The following is a 23,471-nucleotide window of genomic DNA, read 5'->3' on the forward strand; positions in this document are numbered from 1 at the left end:
ATGACTGGATATTTTAAATAGACGACAATACAAGTGATATTACTTTCTTGATTTTTATAGCATAACTTTACATCTGCTGTGCACGATGCGGTTTTAGCTGTGCAGCCTTCGAAGTGTTTTCAGCAGCGTAACTGCGTTCAGCTGTGATGTGATTGTGTGTTTTGGTGACAACTTTGACATCTTGGTAACACCTTGGACAGTGTGACTTACCCACTGGTGAAACACATATAGCTGCTCCACCTTTTGGTTAACACATCGAAACGTCAACACAACAAATTTTCAACTCTGTTTTCAACATGACAGCATGCAGAGTTGTTATTAAATGTTGAATTTTTTAATGCCATTCTTTGATTTACTACTATTGTTGTTTTTGTTGTCGTAGTGTAATTAATATTCAGGAGAATCCATGGATATTATTTATACATTTGGATATTACAGCTGAATACAGTATTTTGAATGTTTACTAAAAACAGATATCAGGTGCTCGTGTTGAAGAAAGAAAGCTTTTTTTTCTTTTTAAGACGAAGGGTCGCACTGTGTCAGGTGGTACGGGAGCCCGTGTCAAGGAACTGCATCCCGAACTGCGTGAATGAACATACGTCAGTGGACTACATTTCCCTGAATCTGAACCGACTGACCCTGAGCTAGGACTGACCTCTGTCTCTCCTAACCAAACTGGAGCTATTTAGTCAAGCGGAGGGATATCGGAACACCCAACAGGTGAGTACTTCTGACAGGTTCCTTGTGCCTCGGCTGGCCTAAGGACACCCAGCGTGACTGGCCCCGCAGCACACACATGGTCGTCATGGGCACCACTGATCTTATTTGGGCTATTTCTCTACCTTGTGTAACACAAAATGTTGTTTTCATTTTACCTTAATTTATAGGGTTAGGTACTTTTATGGGTGTATTTGCTTTGCATGTAAGATATATACTGGAAGCACAATATAATTTTGTTTTAGTGTTTTAGTGAAGGATTTGAGATGTCAAGAAAGCCTCCTTGGTCGTCATCTTCTTGTTTATAGAAATCTAGATGCAAATTCATCTGTTTTTTTCTTTTAAAACATTTCTTGCATGATGAACATTGCAGCCATTTGAAGTGCACCAGTTCCTCTGTGACTGTTTATTGTTTATTTAGAGGAGAGCGGCCATAATTACTGTGGAATAGATGGAGATGTGTAAAATGTCATGAGCAGAAGGGGAAGGGATTTTTTGCACTGTGTAGGTGTTTTATGGCACAATGCTATGCATAGCACCATCAACAAAAACACCTCATGTTGATTTACACTCCTACACATGCACATACACACACATGCATGCACGTGTGCTCACACACACGCGTATACACACACACACACACACACACACACACACACACACACACACACACACACACACACACACACACACACAGATACACACAACCAGTGCTGAAACAGGGCTGTCTCTGTTTTTTTATCAAAATTTTTAAAGAATTGTATTCATATATGGGTATATGATTGTAATGAGAAAGTGCATTAAAAATATTTATAAAGCTTATGCAATTATTGTATGTCCCAGCCTCCTATTTTTTTCAGAACTGTTATATTACCCAAACTGTTTACAGTTTTTGACAACTGCTAACATGCATTTCCCAATACTTGTGATACATTGTCAAAACTCTAAACACAGCAACACAATGACCTCACACAAATAGCCAAATAGTTAATATTGTGTTCAAAAGCGCATTTTCTTAACTAAATAACTCTGCATTTCACAATGCAAACAAAGTTTTCTCTTTATACACCAACTTTGTTAAAACACAGCAAACCTGGTTCACTATCCAATCACTCTTTCAAACACTAGCACAGATTCTCTATTCGAGATGAACATAGTCAATCATTGCACAACCACTGTAAAAAAACTAACATTTGATGGCAATACAGAAACAGTATTACATGTAATATTTTACTCTCTCCCAGCAAACAACAGACATTTTACAGTAACATCTGTTGTTTTCTTAGTCAGTTTTTGCTGTAATCCGCTTCATTTGGACTTTTTTTCCAAATGTGTGAATTTTTGGCAACATACTGTCTACACAATGAGTGATATTTACTGTTAGGTACTATATGGAATGTAGATTAGACAAAAAAGGAGTCAGTAACAGTTTTGCAGTAAAGGGTATATTTTACTGTATTAGGGACATTACTGTAAATTGTGGCCTAACCCAAAAAAAATTACCGTAATTGTAAACATAATTAGCCATGGTCCCATATGTGTTAAAATACACATATACAAAAAAAAGCCACACAAGGGGGAAAACAGAATACAAAACTGAACAGTCTTGTTAGGTCTAATCTAAACGATCTTCAGCAGTTGGCCACATGTTTTCATCCACATCACATCTGATGTTGGCCCTTGCCATGCACCTGGGGTAGAAAAGCTTGGTATGCCTTATTCACCCCTGGCAGTCTTCAGGTGAAATGTCTCTGCAGCCGGGATCCTTTGCATACAGGGGGGACATTTGGTCATGGGGCCGATGATCATACACCTTCAACCTCCAGACTGAAAAGTTCCTTAGTGGGGTTGAGGAAAGGCGAGATGGGCGGGAGGAAAAGGGACATCACTCTTGGATGGTCTATAAACCAGCTTGTGATGACATGAGAATGACAGAATGCTACACTGTCCCATCACAAATGTCCTCGTGTTTCCTCCCACCTGTTCCCTTTCTGCTTATGGAACCAGTTGTTGGTAGAGTTCATTCAAAAAGAAAAGAAGGAGGTCACTGTTATAGGGACCAATCTGGCATTTGTTGCATGCACACATAATGCTGACCAAACCAGCACTTGAGATTACAGGACAAATTGTTTGCTCCTCTCTGACCCGGTACATTACTGTACTTCATTTTATGTTATTGATCTATATGTGCAAAAAATATGTATTACAGTAATAGCTTTTCAGCTGCCTTTGTTTTTGCAGAACTTTGCATTTTATACAGTATTTAAGGTTTTGAACCTTAGGTTTTCATTTATGACATGCTGTGTGCAAGCAATTGTAAATAAGGCAAAAATGATCCAGAATTTTGTTAATAGATATCCTTGTGTGTATAGAAAATTTAAGCATTATAAAAATGTGTAAAATTTTTGCATTTTGTACCATAACAACATGAATTGAACTAATAGTATAGCCACTGAAGACTGATGTTGTGTTCAATGTGTTTAGAGTTTTGAAAATGTGACTACAGATTGGACAAACGCATGTTAGCAGTCGTCAAAAACTGTATCACACAAACTCACAAAGGTGATTTCTGTTACGCAAGTTATTTGCATGCATATTTTTGTGGCCTTTGCAGTTGACAAGGCTGACCTCTGGTGTTCATTTGTTTAATTGCATGCTTGGTTTGCACATTTACTTAGTCAATGTGAATGTAAACTCTCCTACTGTACTGACCAGCAGACTGATTCATATCCAGAGCCGGAGTGGCTAATCGGGAGATTCGGGAGGATTCCCGATGGGCCGGCTCATGTCAATCTATAGTTTGGGCCGATTGGGAGGGAAAAATAATTTTGGGCCGGATTTGGGCATGAAACTCGGGCTGATAAAGGGGCCCACTCCGGCCCTGTTCATATCTATATCTATGTTGTACTGATCCATGACATAGCTGTTTTTTTTTTTCATTTCAGTAATAGCATTTGAACTCCTCATATTCAGTGGTCTGTAACCTCAGCCATAATGTTCTTATAATGTCTATCTAAATCACATTTGGAATGTAAGTTATGTTTTGATTAAATATATGACAGCTAAACCTGTTGCATATATTTTATTCTTGTTATATTCTTATATTCTTGGTCCCTATAAATATAACTGTGCAGACTGAGACAAATTCTGATTTTACATTTTCCACTGTCCTTTGGCACTCTAACAGCATTCTTAGGCCGGTTTGTTTACAGTCTCATGTATCACCTTATACTTGCACTGGCACTATTACCTTGGCACCAGTGAAGTAATATAATTCATTAAAATAACTTTAATGCTGAAACATAATTTCGCACTGTTAGGTCAGCTGACTGCTTTCAGAGGAATAACGCAGCACTCCTAAACTTACCTCAGGGTATCAGTAGCACCAGCGTGACCTGCTTGTGTGCAACGTCAGGTGCAGGTCTTCCTTGAGTGGATGCGTGTGGTCCTAGACTTCCCGTTTGGCTCTGGGCAGTCGTCAAGCTGTCGGACGTCTCTTGTTGCATTGCTGAACTCATGCTAATGGGTGAAGCTTGACAGATGTGTGCTTTAGCACTAACTACCATGGGGAAAACACAAGCTGCAACCTTTGAGGTGGCCTGTCTTGGGAAGAGAAAGACTTTAAACTTGGGTCAAGGGTTGCTGCATAGTTTGTTTTGATCCCAAGCATTATGTAGCATTCAAGACTTGTGTGTAAGCCACATTACATGATTTCTTATGCACATTTATAGCATTTGGCAGGTGTCCTTGTCCGGAGTGACTTACAGAAGCTCTTTGTAGTCTCAATCAGAAAAATATCCTCATGCTAGCATAAATAGGTTCATGTGAGTAAGGCTACAAGGGACAGTAAAAGGTTTTTTTAAGTGCATATTTAAGTGCTCAGTAAAGAGGTGAGTCTTCATTCTTTGAGACAGCCAGCATCTTAGCTGAACAGACACTAGTTCACTCAACTGTGTGTGTGTGCCAGGACACAGAACAGTCTTGATGCATATCTTCGTTGAGTCTTTGAGCGTCAGTGTTTTAAATCTGATGTGAGCCACTAAAGGAACCCACTGGAGGGATGCAGGAAGGGGTTGACGTGAGAACTTCAGGAGGTTGAAACCACGTCATGCAGCTGCTGTCTGGGTGAGAGTGGCCGGCTTCTGACGGCACAGAGGGTAAGGCCTGTGAAGAATGAGGTCAGTAGTCCGATCTTGAGATGACAACAAACTCGGCAAACATCTGCATGGAAACGGTCAAATGTTCCCAATGAAAAAGAGGATTCGGCATGATTGAGTCAATAGAGCAATATGAAGAGATTTCCAGCCATCGGTGTGAAAGGAAGAATTTACAGAAAAAGAGAAGAGTTGCATTTCACAGCATTTAATGTCCCACTATGCCTGGCGCAGAGTTCCCTGCTGGTTTAGTGTCTGCATGGGGTTCTCAAGCAAACTCGTGCTGCTAAACATAACTCACCTTTATCAACAATAATTCACTTATCAGAGTCACATGTGCTGTGCACAGGTCACATATCAGAAGGACCTGCACTGTGTTCCTGTTTTTTGTCACTGTTGAAAACAATACCTCAGAATTCCTCAGATTACCTCAATACAACAGAGCATAAAGTTTCAGTGGAATAGAGGCTGTTTAAGCATCAAAGGGAACTACACATGCTTTATATAAGATATAATGACATACTGGGAAATGATGTCATGGCAACTTTTGCGAGCATTTAAGGAAATCATAGGAGAAGATATTTTTATTTCCTTTTAAACATTTGCTTAATAATGTGTATTTCGAGCAAATACCATCAAAGTTACGTTTTACGATTCAGAGCAGGTCTGTATGGCTTTTTTAGATTCTGATATGTCAGATTCCCCTGGGGTTTGCATGCTCCTGTTTTAGATGTTAGATGTGGAAAAAAGTCTTTGTTTTATAAAGTCTTGTAACACAAAAAAAAAATATTCTACAACCAACATGCCACATGACACAGAAAAGTGTGTATGAGTACGAGAATTGATATCGGACAAAAGTTTCTTATTAAATTCTATTCAGATGGATCTCATATTCCTTCTAATGGATTAAATATGTTATTCGGGTATTGGTTCGCCACACAATGAAAGGTGCCCGGAGGTCTTGATCATCTGGCAGGAGTTGTTTTCAAAAGAAATAAGCAACATCCCTTTAAAAATGGCATGACTTGTAACTTTTAGAGATTATAAATGAGACCAAATGTTTACCTATTTTTGTTTAGTTTTTTTATTGTATAGGATATTGCGTATTGGCAAAAACTGCGCTATGATTCTTATGCGCCTTTGTTGGCGGAGGGCGTGGCCTGGCGGAGGGGTGTGTCATGTGGGGAGGGCGGGGCGGGGCGGGGCGTGTTCTGTCCGTGTAGGCGTCACCTGCTAGCTCAAGCTGTCAACGCATTCACAAATAGGTAAAAAGTTGAGGTGTGTGTGGACGGCGCTCCAGATATCAGCTGACTCGGCGGTGTGTGTGAGTGTGTGTGTGTGAGAGAGGAGCAACATGGCCTCGCGCCTTCTCTCTCGGCCTCGCGCGTAGACTCGGAGCAGCGCGTGAACTCGGAGCGCGAGCGCACGCGCGCGCTAGCCGTGTTGTAGCCGCTAGCCTCCTCAGCTAGCTGGCGGTCCGAGTTTGTGGAGCGGAGGGAGAAGACGGGGCGGCGGACCGGGACCGGGACCTGCTCACCCACACGTATGCGACTGGAACCAGGTAGCCGGCGCGTACGGTTGTTACCGGGCGAGCGCGAACATTAGTGTGAGGTGTTTTTGGTGAGGACGGTTAGCGCCTTTACGGTGTCGGCTACGTTCGTTCTGGAACTACGGCAGGATTCTAATGTCGCCTGGCAACGAGCTGTCGAACGTCTCGCGCGGTACTTCCTGGATCAGATCACCTAGATGTAGATGTTCTAGCTGTTGGTGCCTGCTGTAGATGTTCTAGCGGTGTGGCTCATAAACGGGGCGAACCGACACCCGGCAGGGATGCACCGCTAGCGGCGGGCTGCACCTGTGAGACGCGGTGGCTGCCAGTAGCCTGTGTGTGTGTGTGTGTGTGTGTGTAGAGATGCTGCCCAGCTGCTTTATTACATTTACGGGTCCAAGACCCGCCGGTGTGGGACGCGGAACCAGCAGCTGCATCTCCTGAACCGTCGTTATCCGTCTCAGCACTGCGAGTGCGAACCAGGCGAACAGGCGTCCGCATAATTAAGACCACTGGCGCATTCATTGGCCACTGGACTGCTTCACCGACGTGTGTGTGTATGTGTGCATGTATACACACACACACACACACACACTATATATGTATGTATGCGCGTGTGTGTGTGTGTGTATGTATAAAAGTTCCAGTTGATCAACTGCAGTGTCCTGTAGAAAGAGCTATGGGGATTTTCACAAGGCTTCCAGAGAAGCAGGAAATGTAGGAAATATTGTTTGCACAGCTGATGAATGGAGATGAACTAAACATGACTACAGTACGTGACTACAGTACGTGACTACAGTACGTGACTACAGTACGTGACTACAGTAGATGACTACAGTACGTGACTACAGTACGTGACTACAGTACGTGACTACAGTAGATGACTACAGTACGTGACTACAGTACGTGACTACAGTACGTGACTACAGTACGTGACTACAGTAGATGACTACAGTACGTGACTACAGTACGTGACTACAGTACGTGACTACAGTACGTGACTACAGTAGATGACTACAGTACGTGACTACAGTAGGTGACTACAGTAGGTGACTACAGTACGTGACTACAGTAGGTGACTACAGTACGTGACTACAGTACGTGACTACAGTACGTGACTACAGTAGATGACTACAGTACGTGACTACAGTACGTGACTACAGTACGTGACTACAGTACGTGACTACAGTACGTGACTACAGTAGATGACTACAGTACGTGACTACAGTACGTGACTACAGTAGATGACTACAGTACGTGACTACAGTACGTGACTACAGTACGTGACTACAGTACGTGACTACAGTAGATGACTACAGTACGTGACTACAGTACGTGACTACAGTACGTGACTACAGTAGATGACTACAGTACGTGACTACAGTACGTGACTACAGTAGGTGACTACAGTACGTGACTACAGTACGTGACTACAGTACGTGACTACAGTAGATGACTACAGTAGATGACTACAGTAGATGACTACAGTACGTGACTACAGTACGTGACTACAGTAGATGACTACAGTAGATGGTCTTTGTCCAGTTCTGCTTCAAACGCTTCGTTCTTTATTTCTAGTCCAGCAGAGCCTACCGCAGGCAATGCACCTTGACTGTGCTTGACGTACATTTTTCCATGTGTGAATGTTTTATGAATTATACTCTACCAACAGCCAAACCCACTGTGGGAATTACTGATTAAGCTTTTAAGATTAAGATTTTTTTTTTTGCAATTACCAAATTCCTCACATTCCTGGACTCTCCTAAGCTGTGTTGCCAAACCAGAATGGTCTGGGTAATGTCTTACAGTTCCTGGACACAAAACGATCACGCATGTGTTGAAATACTATGAGTTCCATGAGGTATTTGGTTTCCTTAAAGTCTGTATCACATTTCATTCATGTTGCATGAATTCCCATGTAGTGCCTTATGAGTGTTGTGCCTGTGTGTCTCTGTGTCTCTGTGTGATGGACTTGCCCCGAGTGTATGAAACAGCTCCACGTCATTATCCCTTCACCCAGCAGCTGGTCAAATGTCTTTTTGTGCTAATCAATCCACTATTGTTACTGCCTTGTCAAGGCCACACCTACCTGGATAAATTATTTAAACCTTTGTTTAGGAAGAATGTGTTGCACTTTGTTTATCCTGGTATTTTTAAAAGGATTATGTGTTTTATCCCGGTGTCTAGCTGAAAGACCCTGATTGTGTGGCGTTTTGAAACGTGGGACTTTGACCAGGCTAAGAGAGAAGTGGACATTTAGACATGGGAAAATACTCCAACTTAGAATTGTTTTCATTCTTTACCTAATCTGATAGGTTCAGATTTGCTTAAGTAACTGTGTTACTGGGTTGATGTAGTCCATGTCAAAAGATTACAGATTAGATAAATAATAGATATCTCTATGATTAAAAGAGTACCTGATTTTCTATGTGACACCAGAGACCCTGTGTCCTGAGTACAAACTCAGTGTGTAGGTGCAGTGTGAATGAAGGAGTAGTATATTTGGTCTAAGGCCCTCTTCAGAAAGTGAGAATATTGAGATTGTCACATTTATAGTCCCACTCACTGTACGTATCACACAAGTTGTCCGGCAGTTTAGTTTTGCAATAAAAGAAGATTGTGTGTGTGTGAGAGTGCTTGCATGTTGTTTTGGAGTGAACTCTAGAAGCACCCTGCATATTTTTTCAGAGTGCACTCCAAGACATTGACCCTATTCTATAATGAACACACACACACACACACACACACACACACACACACACACACACACACACACACATGCATGTTCTTTCATTCTTTCACTGCACACCCCCCCCCCCCCCCCCCCACTTCCCGCACAACATCTGTTTTCAACGTCTTTTTACGTTTTCACACAATCCATCAATCCACATTCTTTCTCTTGCCATCAGCAACTAACACGTACATGTATACAGATGTATGCACACGTACCCGCCCTCTCTTTTACTATCTCTGTCCCTATTTCAAATTCAGATCATTTCCTTGAAAACCATGGTGTCCAAATTTGTGACCAGCAGATAACGCTCTTTCAAACGAGTCCTGAAGAGCTCTTTTTGTTACTGGCTGACATTAAAGGAGAGAGGGTTACTACTGGGTGAACCAGTCAGTGTTGTTTGCTGGGTGTTCCGTACAGATACACAAACAGGTTCCTGTCCAGCACAGATTTTCAGCAGTTATGATTCAGTGATTCATACAATGAGAAACACAAATGTTTTGCAAACATTTTCAAACATAATATAATGTAATATATATCTGTAATATATATATACACACGTATATGTGTGTGTGTTGCAGGAAAGTGATGGAGATGAGAGAGCTGTCTGTAATATATATATACACACGTATATGTGTGTGTGTTGCAGGAAAGTGATGGAGATGAGAGAGCTGTCTGTGGTGGCTGGAAGCTTCATTGGATTCCAACTTTTGTTCTCTGGAATCTGTCCCTTAGTGTCATCTACCTTTACGCAGGGCTACGGCAAACTTCCCCCTCAGAAGCTCACCGAGTGGAACTCCAGGTACACACACACACACACACACACACACACACACACACACACATTCCATATAGTCCATAATGAAAGATGTTCAGTAAACATGACCGTATTACAACAAATGTGACAGCCTCTGTCTCTTAATTTCTGTCCTACCTCTCAAAATAATCAGATTAATAGTCGGATTAATCAAGCAGCTCCACACCTATGTTGCATCATTGTTATAGCTCAGGAGTCTGTGTTTGCAGAAGGGAGTTCTGGTGAGGGGTATTATGGTCCGGGAGGAGGCTTAGTTTGAGTCTGTTTTAGCAAATAAGCCACCAGAAAATCTACAAATGAACACTGTGGGCCTTTACTCATTGGTAGCTAAAGTCTGCCACTGTTATTCCAGGAGCACTGAAGTGACTTATTGGGGAGGTGTGACTCTGGCCGTCTGACCAATCCCTTTATCCCCAGACTTGTGTCTACTGTCCACGCCCTCATCGTGGGCCTTTTCTGCCTCTACATCCTGTGGTTCGACGATGCCGTCAACGCAGATCCCGTGTGGTAAGGGCAGCCTGAAAGGAAGCGCCGCTCATTTACACCTTCGGTCTCCACCCACCCAACACCACCCACCACCCCCTCGGCCGTGGACCAGAGTTGCTGGTCTTCTGTGGGACGTCCGTTTGAAGGACGTCTGTTAACAGTCCTTAACAAACAGGTTATCAGAGTTGCGTGGGGAGGCATTGGTGTGTGGCAGTGTTGTGAAATCCACCCTCTACATGAACGGCTATGCTAGAACGCATCTGCATTGTGACGCTTAAGCTGGGGGGGGGGGGGGTTGGAGGTTGTCTTGGTGCACAGAACTGCCCTCTCATTCTTGTTTGTCCTCTTGTCTTTCTATCTCTTCCTGTTCTTCTGTCCCTCTCTGTTTCTTTTCTTTTTGCCTGCTGCCTGTCTGGTCTGCATCTTTGCATCCTGAAAGAGAAGAATGGTAATGTCTCCTCTGGGGTCTCTCTCTCTCCATCTCCCCCCCACACATCCTTCTTTCTTTCTGTTTGGCCATTTCTTCTCCTTCTTATAGTCTTGTACTCTTTTATTATAGTAACTTCATGTCTCCCTCATTCCTATGTCTATCTGTCTGACTGTCTATCTGTCTATCTGTCTGACTGTCTATCTGTCTATTTCCCTGTTGGTCCCATTTCTCTGCGTTATTCTTCCTTATTGTAGTTGATCTTGATCTGTCTCCCATCTTAATTGTTTTGCTCTACCTCTCTCTCTCTCTCTCTCTCTCTCTCTCTCTCTCTCTCTCTCTCTCTCTCTCTCTGTCTGCTCTTCTGATCAGTGTGTCATCGAGCGCTTAGCTCTGCCAACAAGGTGCTATCTCACTGCACAACAGCAGCTGTGTCTCACTCCGTCTGGTTCTCTAATACACACTCTCTCTAATTCACACGCTCACAAACGCCAACACCCCGTGTGGCACCCTTCCACGTAGACACCCCCCACCCACTACCTGCTGCTCTCTTTGTGGGCTAACACCTCCCATCTACATCCTCCCCATGTCTACTAAGTGTGTTTTGGAGAGTGCTGGAGGTAGAGAGGGCTAGAGAGAAGCCCCGCCCACCACCGGCAGGACATGCCGTCCTTCAGTGAAAGAAACGTGCTCACCGATCTTCAAGCTTTGGGAAAGTGTTTACAGACACAAGCATGTGCATGCTACCTCCCCACAGCCTCCTGTCTGGCTATGTCTGCCTGTCTGTCTGTCTGACCTGTCTGTCTGTCTAACCTGTCTGTCTGTCTGTCTGTCTAACCTGTCTGCCTCTTGGCTGCTAGGCACTATTGTCATGCTCATAGTGGAATGCCTGCTTCCGTTGAAGCGTGCAGTACCCTTTTTATGTTTTAGTTCCCCTTTTTCTTCAGGCCTGTCTGCTATAGAAGGTCTCAGTGTATCATACAGTACTGCTCTTCCTCTCGCCTTCTTTACTTGTTTTGTAAAATGAGTCAGTTCATTGATTCACGATAAGGTGGAATAATACAGTGAACACAAGTTAAGTTTGGAAACACAGCAACAGGTTAAAATGTAGGTCAGTGGTAAACAGCCACAGACTAGCTCTTTCTGTACATGTTTGGTAATGAATAAACCAACACCATTACTTCCGATGTCAAATTGTACAATTTTATTTGTTTCACTGAAAGAAGGTTCTGTAAAATTGTCAAAAATAGGTTGTAAGGTTTTAGAAGCAGGAGCGAGACACAAGAACAAGAGCAGAAGACGTTTATTTTAAAAATAATATCCACGAAATGGAGACACAAAGGTTCATCCACAAAATGGAGGGTCGGAGCTTGCACAGTCTCAGGAGGCTATGGGTGTTGAGAGTGAAGCCCTGATCCTGGGCACCTGTATGCTAATGAATGGGGAAGAGGTGAGTAATGACTCTGTAATTGGGCGGTTGTGTTCTGGGGAGTGGCCGAGTGCTATGATTGACGTGTGGGTGATGTGTGCTTTGTGAATGCTGGCTGGATACTGGCCAGGGGCGGCACGGAGCGTGTCTAGGAGGGAGAACATGGTTTAATGCTCTGATGACGTCGAGGATCTGGCTTGGCGTTATCCAACTCTGTTCGTCAGGCCCTAGGAGAGTGTCGACCTCCGTCGATGTCCCATGGAGGAGAAGGAACAACAGTGGGACTGTCTTCGTCTAAAGGACCTGTTATGAATGGCTTGTGGGAAGACATGTGAAGCTCATGGTACATGTAAGGTCACCCATACGTGATCTCCTGGATGATAGACATTGAGTGGCTTTCCTCTTGAGTGCCAGTCTAGCTCTCTGTGGGCAGTGATCTGTCTCTCCCACACTCCCTAGCTCTACTTTACTGCTGTGCTCGGCGGCCAGGAAGCATGAGGTCTGCATGTTCCGGGGGTCCAGCTGCGGTTGAAACCCTAGATGGCACTCAAACAGGATGAGCCCTGTTGAGGAGTGACACAAGACTGTTATTTGCATATTCTGCCCAGAGCTGAACGGCGTCTCCATGTCTCTGGGTGTTCGACGGTATAGACGCTGGAATCTCACCAATTCCTGATTTTCCCACTTGACCATTAACCTACGGGTGATGACCAGAAGTCAGACGTACCATGATACCGAGCTTGTCCAAGAGCTCTCCGCAGATCCGCAATGTAAATTATAACCCTTGTTTTGACACAAGGTGCTCCAGCAGTCTGAACTGCAGGTGAGGGACATGGCAGTCTCTTGAGATGTGGAACGGGCTGGTATGAAATAGACCGTCTCCGAAAAGTAACTGACGATAGAGAGGGTGGTGCTGTTACTTTCTGAAGTGAGGTGGGTGAACAGGGCTTCTCTGGGACAGAAGGAGGCAGCAGTTTGCCTGCAGGAGGTGTGTTGACCTGTTCACATAAATCCCAGTTGGCACATTCCCAGAGAGCCCATGTGGAGTGTCACTGCAGCAGCACATGCAGCCCGTGGTTCGAGCAGCATGGGTGAGAGTTGGCACACGTGATAGCTCTGTCCAGATCCCACCTGATTGCTCCCAGGAAACAGGAAGGAGGCAGGTTAGGCCCCTGGCGAGGGGGTTTGGCCTCCGGGTCGACCTGCCTTAACAGGACATCTGCCTTGGCTTTCTTGGATCCCGATCAAGAAGTGATTGAGAAATCAAACCTGGAAAAGAAACCTGAACACCTGGCTGGGCAGGTGTTGAGGTGTTTGGCTGTTTGGAGGTATTGGAAGTTTTTGTGGTTGGTTCTTACCACTAAAGGATGTTGAACACTCTAAACCACTGTCTCCTCTCCTCAGCGTGAGCTTGATGGCCAGCAGCTCGCTGTGTCCTATACTGCAATTTCTCTCTGCAGGAGACCATTTCTTTTGAGAAAAAAGGCCATAGGTTTAAATTGGGGGTATTACCTTGATGCTGAAATAGTTCCACTGCCCTTCATATATTTGATGAATCCTCGTCCACAAAAAAGGGCCTGCAAAGGTCTGGATGTTGCAGGACGAGTGCGGTTGTGAACGCCCTCTTCAGAGAATCAAAGGACCTTCTCTACCACAGAACTCGGTTCCAGCGTGGTGTTTTCTCCATAGGGTAGGTGAGTGAGAGGATTGCCCTTAGCATTAAACCCCCCTACTAAAGTACCTGTAGAAGTCGGACACAACCCAGAACGTGCTGTAGGTGCGGGCATGTGACGGGGCAGGCAAGCTGATGACTGCGTGATCACTGCACGCCTCCTGAATGTACCACTCCGTATCTCGGGTTTTCCCCAACGCCGTGGGGTTAAACCTTGCAGCAAGGAGGGCAGGAGGAGCAGACGGACACGCTACGTGATGGAAGCTGTTTGGCCTTTAATGGACTGAACAACTACATGAGGTCTTAATACTGGGCCTGATTTGATATGTTAGATGCTGCATTGGGTCTCTGGCTTGAGACAGACCAGAAGTGTAAGGCAACAGGTGTGAGAGGGTGAGTGTTGATGGGGATGAGGTGGTGAGAGGGTGAGTGTTGATGGGGATGAGGTGGTGAGAGGGTGAGTGTTGATGGGGTGAGGTGGTGAGAGGGTGAGTGTTGATGGGGTGAGGGGGTGAGTGTTGATGGGGATGAGGTGGTGAGAGGGTGAGTGTTGATGGGGTGAGGTGGTGAGAGGGTGAGTGTTGATGGGGATGAGGTGGTGAGAGGGTGAGTGTTGATGGGGTGAGGTGGTGAGAGGGTGAGTGTTGATGGGGTGAGGTGGTGAGAGGGTGAGTGTTGATGGGGTGAGGTGGTGAGAGGGTGAGTGTTGATGGGGTGAGGTGGTGAGAGGGTGAGTGTTGATGGGGATGAGGTGGTGAGAGGGTGAGTGTTGATGGGGTGAGGTGGTGAGAGGGTGAGTGTTGATGGGGTGAGGTGGTGAGAGGGTGAGTGTTGATGGGGATGAGGTGGTGAGAGGGTGAGTGTTGATGGGGTGAGGTGGTGAGAGGGTGAGTGTTGATGGGGTGAGGTGGTGAGAGGGTGAGTGTTGATGGGGGTGAGGTGGTGAGAGGGTGAGTGTTGATGGGGGTGAGGTGGTGAGAGGGTGAGTGTTGAGAGGGTGAGTGTTGATGGGGTGAGGTGGTGAGAGGGTGAGTGTTGATGGGGTGATGAGGAGGAATCAATAACTAAAGAGAAATGTGAATGCAAGGTGCTAATAAGGAGTGTCTGATGTGAGATGGATCTCTCAGCCCTGCTGGAGATGTAGGTCCACAGTCCCTACCCTGCTTGGGATGGTGGAGCACAGATGTCTTATGAATGCCTCAGCGGTGGCCATTACTCAACACCAGTGCAATATCTTAGGAATTAGCCCCTCCCTGTGAGCCCGGTCATAACGAATACCACTTTTGACATGGGCCGGCATTTCCATCTGGTAACGGAAATACCGTTTGCACTGTGCAAGGATTCAAGGTCTACACCTCCAGGGTAGCAGGGTAGAGGGAGACGGGACCAGGGGTCTGCCAACAGCACCCGGAGGAACCCACAGAGAGCCTTGACGCACATAACCAACGTGCCCACGCTGGTATGGAGATTAGCCAGCTCCAAACCTTGGTCCGCCAGCATCTGTTGTTGGCGTCCAATTACAAAGCCTTGAGGCTGACGTCCTCAGACACACGCACTGCACTTCCTGTGTTCCCTCTGTCCAGCTTCTCATTCTGTGACGTTCTGGAAGCTGGAGTGAAAGATGAGTGTGAAACACAACATGTTTATTTTAAGAATATTATACACAATGGAGGGAAAAAAAAGGTTTGGAAAACAAAAGGCAGAGTCGGGCTTAGAGACATTTGATGCCAAGAAGTGATCTTGGGCACCTGTGGTATTACCTGTGGAACAGGTGAGTGAGGATTCAAGTGGGTGAGTGGCGTGTGGATGATGTGTGCTGTATCAGTGTTGGCTGGATTACGGCCAGGGCATGACATAAGTTTAGGGGTTTTGTTTTTGGTTTTTGTTCTCCTTTTTGTTCTCGTTCTCTATTACTGTAGCATAGCTATAGCAAAAAGTGTCGGAAGCAAAAAAACAAAAAATGCAAGCCTAAAGCCTTTTTGGGTATTGTGTATGCCTGGTGATATTTTTCCAATGTGGAAACACAGAAAGAGGTGGAACATGGATGAAGAGATCTATTTGACAGACTGCATGTTAATGAGGTCGTTTTACCTCCTCGTTTCAGCAGGTTTGTCCTCTGTTCGGTTATTTTTTTTTTTGTGTGTGTTCAGTGCACTCCGCACTGCACGGCACATTTAGTGTTGCATCTTATGGCATCATGTCCTGTGTTTGGTTTGTTTAGATGCCGTTGGTTCGTGTTGTGTTCACGCTTCAAATGAACCACACCAGGATTTGTTAAGAAACCCACTTGCTCACACAGTCTTGGTCTGTTTATTTGGTGCACACACCGGAGTTTGAGAGGAAGCGTTCACACTTCCCTATAATGAACCACACTACAGTTTGTTTTAATTGAACCGAAGCTGACGTGTATAAACACACTCTCAGATTGGCCTAATGCTCGCCTCGTGCATGACATTTCCTCCTTGTACTTTAGATTGGGGATTGTTTTACACTGGGGGTGCAAAGTCGAAGTCCTGCAGTGCTCCACTGTTTGAGGGGTATTTTTGGAAAACCTTTCAATTAATCTTTAATCTGCATCAAAACCGTCATGTACAACAGCCTTGCAAGCCATTATGTTCTTGCGCAGGACTTTAGAGTTGGCTTAAGCACCACTCCAGGATGTTGTTGACCAAAGGTCAACACACATTGTCATTAAATTCATAGTAATAAGGTTTTAAACGCTTCCACTCCTACTAGTTCAACACTAGTCTAATCCAATACCTACTACTGTGTTTCGGGCAAATGTGTGTTGCATAGCGGGATAACCAAATTGTCAAACTGTGCACAGGTAATTGGTCTTATTCGTAATTATTAGCAAGCCTACGAGGATGTTCCTCCAGCAGGTGCATATTTCAGTTTGGGCTTAAACCATTTTGGAGAGCAACATCTTGGAAAGGTCACATGGGCCAGTCTGAACTTTTGCTTATGAGCCTCCACATTATTCTGGGTTAACTGAAGTGCACGAACCCGTGAGCCAGATATGTGCTTAGCTAAAGGAGGGGACGACCTCTTCCATGGCCAGAGACTTTGGAATAAACTTTTTTATCTGCCTGACACTGACCCATTTTAATAATCCTGAGTTCATGGTGTGCAGAAACCGCACTGCAAGGAGATAAGACAGTTGCCAGGAGAAAAAAATATATACAGTTGTCTTTGCTTTTAGTGTTGTAGGTCTGTTTGAGGTTTGTGCTATGTGTGTGCGTGCTGTGTGTGTGTGTGTGTGTGTGTGTGTGTGTGTGCAGGTAAGATCTAGTAAGGCTAAGGAGAGAGAGAGTGGCTCTTTACCAAGGCCAAAAGGCCAGTGAAGGTGAGCGCAGCGCCATCCGGAGGAGTAACTGAGCCTCCCAGCGGTCACATCCAACACCAACACACCCCGACACCCACACCATCCTCGCTACTGGACACCTGCCACCGAGTGCATATACATTACAGGGTCACTTCACTATGAAAGAGGCGCACGTGTCACACACAGGACGCAATATCAAAGGCATTCGCACGTGCTAAAAACAAAAAATTGCTTTATGAAGTTTGTCACCTTGCTGATCACTGTGGCTTCTCACAAAACCTCTGTTCAGACTGAACTCCCCTTCTCAAACTTGGCTGTTGGTGAGATGATACTTCCAAATCCAGTTAACACATTACATAGCGTTCGGTACTTTCAAAACACAATCGCGAGAGCCGTTTTTTCTTTCATTTTCTGAAGAATAGAGCAAAGAAAGGACATGTACGGTAATTCCACCATCACTAATCAGGTGTTAAGTTATCTGTATTCTAGAAGTTTCTGAGCACAGTAAAGGCAGCGGCTGGCATCCAAAGGCATCACACGAGCCTCCAGCCCTTACCGCACAATGCACTCAGCAAACGTGCGCACACCCTCCTTTGTCCAGCGACAAGGAGCATCGGCGACCTGAAAGGTTGGAAAGGGAGAGAACCTTGGCTCAGGTAGCACACACGTAGCTGTGTGTGTGTGTGCGTGTGTGTGTGTGCGTGCGTGTGTGTGTGTGTGTGTGTGTGTGTGTGTGTGTGTGTGTGTGTGTGTGTGTGTGTGTGTGTGTGTAACGTCTGTCTGTGGTGTCATCTGGCCAGGCAGACTGATTGGGGGTTTGTATATTTTCAGAAAATATTTCCTGTGATGTAAATAGTCTTTAAATCCTGTTGTTACCTTAAGACTCATCAGTGCTCCAAAGTGATTTTTGTTTGGTTGATAATCAAAGCAGTGAACATGACGTCCACCTCGTGAGACTCCCGGGGACCTGGTGACAACATTGGCCCTAATGCACAGAAACTTCACAGAGAAACGTTTCAGTTGGTAGCGATTAATCGTCTGCCTCTTTTTGCTACTGTGTTCAGAGATGTTGGGTTGTTGGATGTTTGGATCCTGTTACGTCCTTCTATAAAGCCACATCCTTTCTTTCTCTCCTTCCTCATAGGGGAGATCCCAGTTTGGTAAAGCTCAACGTCGCCATGACTTGTGGCTACCTGCTTTATGGTAAGTGTTTGTTTGACTCTGGCTTTATTATTACACACACACACACACACACACACACCGTATAAAGAACAGATCCATAGTTCTGTCCTTATGTCTCTCTCTGTCTCAGACTTGTTGCTGTTGGCCTGTAACTGGAGCTCCATGGGCGACGGCTTTTTTGTGTGTCACCACATGGCGGCGCTGTACGCATACGGATATGTGCTGGTACGCGTGTTATTCAGTGTGTTTCAAATGATCACTCTGTGATTTTGTTTTCACATGTTCAATATTAAGTATATTTCAAATGTGTCATTTTACATTGGTATGTTGGTCCACTCATTATTCATAATTATTTTGGCCCACTTTTACAGACGCGCGGAGTACTTCCATATTTTGCCAATTTCCGTCTCATTTCAGAACTATCGACACCATTTGTGAACCAAAGGTAAAAGAAAAATTCCTTTAAATCAGTAGCGACGGCCATATTGTGCTTTACTTTCTTCTGTGCGTATATGCCGTTTATCCACCGTTCCCTTCCTGTCCTGTAGGTGGTTTTTTGAAGCGCTGGCCTACCCTCGCTCTCACCAGCTGGTGGTAGCTAACGGCGTTGCCATGGCGGTGGCCTTCTTCCTGGTGCGCATTGCCGTGATGCCCCCGTACTGGGCCAAGGTGTTTGGCACTTTCGGCACTCCGGCTTTTGAAAGCCTGGGTCTCGGAGCCCAGGTGGCCTGGATCGTATCTTGCGTGTGCCTGGATGTCCTCAATGTAATCTGGATGTACAAAATCGCCCGTGGCTGCTACAGGGTCATTACCGGCTCGGGGCGGAAAAAGACAGGGGGGAAGGAGGCCCTCGCCGAGCCCAACCACGTGGACAAACACCTGGACTGAACTGAGGAGAAGACAGGAGGGGAGGGGGCTGGAGGTCCCGACGGAGCGCTGACGCACTGTGGCCCACAGTTTCAGAAAGTCTCCCCTGCTGGACCAGGAAACAGTATCTGCTGCATTTTGGCCACCATGATCTAAGTTAAACAATGAATTGCTTCTTATTTTGCTAGGAGATGTGTTCGCGGAGTCCATGTACCCACGTGGTGTTCTCCCCAAGATTCTCTGTTGCTCTGATCACCTACTTGGGGTTTGGTTGAGCATCGAGTGTTAACAGACGTCCCTTGGAATTCAGTATGGACCCACAGCAAAAAGCCTAGTCCACTCAAGTGCCTGAGAACACACGGACAAGCAATAGGACATTGGGTTCTCCAACTGAGATCTATGAAGACCGAGTTCTCACAGCTTTATTGTTGGAGCTCTTTCTTGTCTGTCATCCAGCAGATCTACTACTGTCTGTCCCAGGGTGACTTGGTCTTCCTGTTTCCTGAACATGGTGAACAGAGACCCACACCGAGGTGCCTCTCGCCCACAGATTTTGGAGCTCTTCAGACCTCGGCAGGATGTGGATGGAGCATGATCTTTCTCAGTAGCCCACCGTTTGCGTCTCCCTGCCACCCCCAAGAACAACGGACGGCTCGTTTCTCCTTAGTCAGACTACACTGCACTCACGTCCCTGTCAGTATCTGGAGTTCCGGTCCGTACGGCGCTAAGATCCCATCTCTACCTCTCCTCCCTCTCGCAGTGGCACCTGTCCTTGCCACGGTCCCCACCAGGCACCCAAATAGACCCGGCATGATCTTGGCGTGGTCTCAGGCACCGAGCGATGTTCTGTCCTAATCCGCCTCTAAGAAAAGGGGACCCCCCCCCCCGCCTTCAGCATCACGCTCCACACCTCCCCACCAGCCCACACGCCTTGCACAGCACAGCTGGTCTCCGTCTTTCTGTCTTCACCTGGTTGCAAGAAACTGAATGATCGAGGAGTCGTGCCGGGCCCTTCACCAGTGTCCCAAGGTGCTGCCTATTTCACTATGTGCGTCTCCTTCAGGCGTGACTTCATCACACGTGGGCAACCTGCAGATCTGTTAGATGGTATTAATTCTCATGTCTTGAGGCTTTGGTTTTCAGCCCACTGCTAGAAATCTTTCTTTTTGATTCAGTAATGTATTCAGTGGGTTTTTATTTTTACTCTCCCTCGCTAGTCACCCAGATCCTGCTCCAAAACCACAGTATGAGCAGGACGTACGCGTAACCTTCAGCTCCAGACCAACCTGAGCTGCTGTTTTCTGTACGCTTGTGAATAGTTTTTTTCTTTTTTTCATTGGTTCACTTTTTCATTGGCTTACTAATGATTTGTTTTTAAACTAATAAGACTAATAAGCTGTGTACTGACTAAATGACATTTTTTTATGTCAAAAAGTGAAAATATGGTTTTCCACTTGTAAGATTTTGGTTTGTTTGTACTGTCACAAATGGCTGTTTTATTCTCTGTGGTGCTTGTGTCTCAACAGTGCATCTAAAAGGTTGCGTCTCCCTGAGGTCCGTGGAGTCAAGGCTCAAGTTCACTAATACAGTCTGTCTCTTCAGAATGTGTTAAGTAGGGGTGCAGAGATCATTTGTATTTTCATGTGCATATCCTGTTATGAATCCTTTTATGTTACATTTAAGCATAAGCAGCGACAGTAATGTGTAAAACCTTATACGTATAGCAGGTGTGCCGTGCAGATGTTTCTCTGATGAATCATGAAGAAACAATAGGGCAAGCTCCACACATCCTGTCATGGTGAAGGAACTGGCCCAAAATATGGTGGTCAATTTGCCATGTCAGTGACTTACGATCACAAAATCTGGATATTTTATGACCTTACTGATGAAAACAATAGTGCGTAAATGATCGTGTATGCGAAGGGTTCAGGTCATTGACCAGAAGTCGTTACCAAGGACACTGGCCTGGTTTAGCCCTTGTTATTTTTTTTGTGAATTTGGTAAGTTACACTCTCAGATGACCTCTCACTCACTCACTCTCAGATGAGTGACTCACTCACTCACTCTCAGGTGAGTGTCTCACTCACTCACTCTCAGGTGAGTGTCTCACTCAGATGAGCGCCTCACTCTCACTCACTCTCAAATGAGCACCTCACTCACTCCCTCTCAGATGAGTGCCTCACTCACTCACTCTCAGATGACCTCTCACTCTCAGATGAGTGCCTCACTCACTCACTCTCAGATGAGCGTCTGTTTCCTTCTCTGGTGTCCTTTGCCTCACCATTTAATTTAGCGCTTCTTTCATCTGAGTATTACTCGAGTATTTTTTTTCTCAGAAACGAGACCAGGCTCACCAGTAAATGTTATTTTTGTTACACCTGGAAATATATTTGACTGGGCGTCCAGCAGTGAGGTTAAAGGTCATGATAAGTAGGTCTAGGGTGGGCATCGTGGGATTGTTTGTTCTTGCCTTATGTCCACATCTGTCGCTAACCAAATACTCTCGCAAGCCTTCATGATTTAAAGCTGTGATGGGTTTTTTTGTTTTGTTTTGCTTGAGAGAGAGGTTTGACATGAGGATAATTGGGATTTGTAATTACAACGTAATTATGTATCGTGATGCTGTCTGGATTGAGCTATGGTTTGTGGTTCTGTGAATGGAGGTACCAGATATTTAGCACTTACAATATGACATCTAAACAACTGCTGCATGGGGCCGATGGCTCATGGCTGGACTTTCTTCCCCCAGTCAATGTGGGTTACAACAGCAGCGCTGCTGAGAATAGAGAACAAGTTAAGCCCCCTTTGACTGGATGAAACCGCAAACAACTGCTAGAGATCCTGTTGCTTTCTGTACAGTTATATAAACAATGCATCAATGAAATGACGCCTTTTAAAGTGTTTGGACTGTAGTATTGTAAAACAGTTGTTTCTTTTTCACAAAGGGCATGCTGTTCTGTTTTGGGGGTTAATGGGTTAATGTATGGGTTAATGTGAGCACATTTTTCTGACTACTAACTGTAAAGTTAGCATAGTGCTAACATTACCAGTTCAGCTGTTTTGCAGCAAAAATGGTACAACTGTACTATAGTTGAAAAGTTAGTACAGGGCTAGCATTAGCATCTCTGCTACTAACTGTACATCAATATGTCTTCGGAACAGGTACCTTTTGTTTCCTTTGTAACTTTAAAAAGCAAAGTGAATGTAGTGCTGTTATGGTGCATGTGTAGAAAGCCTGATGTAGAGTCCATCAATTTTGATTTACTTGTCTTGGTCATTTTAATTATGTTGTGCAATCTCTTGGCCAGTCAGGTCCAAGAATCAAGTAGTAATTAGTTCATGTAAATCATGGAAGAGGATATATAGGCCAAGTGTTTGGAGGGGGGAAAAGACTGATGCCAGCAATAATAATAATAAGGATGAAGGTAAATGCAAATATGAATAGACAAATTCATATACAACCATTAGTATTGTTGGCCATTTTGTTTTCCGGTAACTTTTAAAAATTTGTCTTTTAACGTAACATCATGTATATTTTGTCTGAAGATTTTAATGTGAATGCATACACTACAGTGGGACGTGTGGACGTTTGTCCTGGCACCAGTATAGAGACGCATGGCCTGGACACGTCCGTGCTGCAGCTCAGTCATACTTGAAAGTGTTGCTCAATAAATTTGAGGACATTTGAAAAATTCCGCACATTCACCTTTTGTCCTTATTTTGTGTTTACAGTCCTGAGATGAGGTCTGTCACTTTGAAATCCTCCCCTGAGACCTACACCAGATAGAACAAACCAATGAGAGGTTTTACTTTAGGAAATCTATTCACTACGATGTCTCTGTAGTTCAGTGAATTTTGTTGTTGCTGTAACAACATAATTGCATTAAAAGCAGCAGTAGTAAAACTCTTTACCATGATGCACCTTTGTTTACATTTTTATGCAGTGATTATTAATCTATTTGTCTCTTCACTTAAGTGCAAGTCTCTACAAAGGATCTTTAATCCCAAAGCTGTGCTCTTTGACTGCATAAATGCTTGTTTCCACATTAAGAGTGATTTAGCAGCACTCCGGCTGAAGTCACAAGCTAGTCTAGTTATTAACTTGATTGTGATGT

At 44.8% G+C, this 23,471-nt stretch overlaps 1 protein-coding gene and 1 long non-coding RNA gene across 3 annotated transcripts in view; both read left to right on the plus strand.

Annotated features, from left to right (window-relative positions):
- The window catches only part of LOC143489604 (uncharacterized), a 9,487-nt gene extending 7,948 nt beyond the window's left edge, over window positions 1–1,539 (plus strand). The window contains exon 3 of the long non-coding RNA XR_013124724.1: window positions 522–1,539. This is a non-coding gene — a long non-coding RNA (uncharacterized LOC143489604). The remainder of the gene's footprint in view (window positions 1–521) is intronic.
- A 4,546-nt stretch (window positions 1,540–6,085) lies between these two features.
- On the plus strand, window positions 6,086–23,184 carry LOC143489566 (TLC domain-containing protein 4-B-like). Of its 2 annotated transcripts, none has more exons than XM_076988674.1 (7): window positions 6,086–6,136; window positions 9,801–9,953; window positions 10,386–10,475; window positions 18,452–18,510; window positions 18,620–18,714; window positions 18,861–18,934; window positions 19,038–23,184. In XM_076988674.1, exons 2-7 carry the CDS (start codon window positions 9,808–9,810, stop codon window positions 19,375–19,377), a joined length of 804 nt encoding a protein of 267 aa, XP_076844789.1. In that variant the 5' UTR covers window positions 6,086–6,136; window positions 9,801–9,807; the 3' UTR covers window positions 19,378–23,184. The 2 variants fall into 2 exon arrangements, with proteins under 2 accessions (XP_076844789.1, XP_076844788.1); XM_076988673.1 differs by lacking the exon at window positions 6,086–6,136 and adding an exon at window positions 6,151–6,432 and having other exon boundaries at window positions 19,038–23,183.
- The last annotated feature ends 287 nt before the right edge of the window (window positions 23,185–23,471 follow it).

The sequence above is a fragment of the Brachyhypopomus gauderio genome, unplaced genomic scaffold (genome assembly GCF_052324685.1).
Source record: "Brachyhypopomus gauderio isolate BG-103 unplaced genomic scaffold, BGAUD_0.2 sc63, whole genome shotgun sequence".
NCBI classification, from domain to species: Eukaryota; Metazoa; Chordata; class Actinopteri; order Gymnotiformes; family Hypopomidae; genus Brachyhypopomus; species Brachyhypopomus gauderio.

Coding starts and splice junctions, on each gene's coding strand:
- LOC143489566 (XM_076988674.1), top strand. CDS start 9,808: ATGGAGATGAGAGAGCTGTCTGTGGTGGCTGGAAGCTTCATTGGATTC. Junction 9,954..10,385: donor CTCACCGAGTGGAACTCCAG/GTACACACACAC, acceptor CTTTATCCCCAG/ACTTGTGTCTACTGTCCACG. Junction 18,715..18,860: donor ACGCATACGGATATGTGCTG/GTACGCGTGTTA, acceptor CCACTTTTACAG/ACGCGCGGAGTACTTCCATA.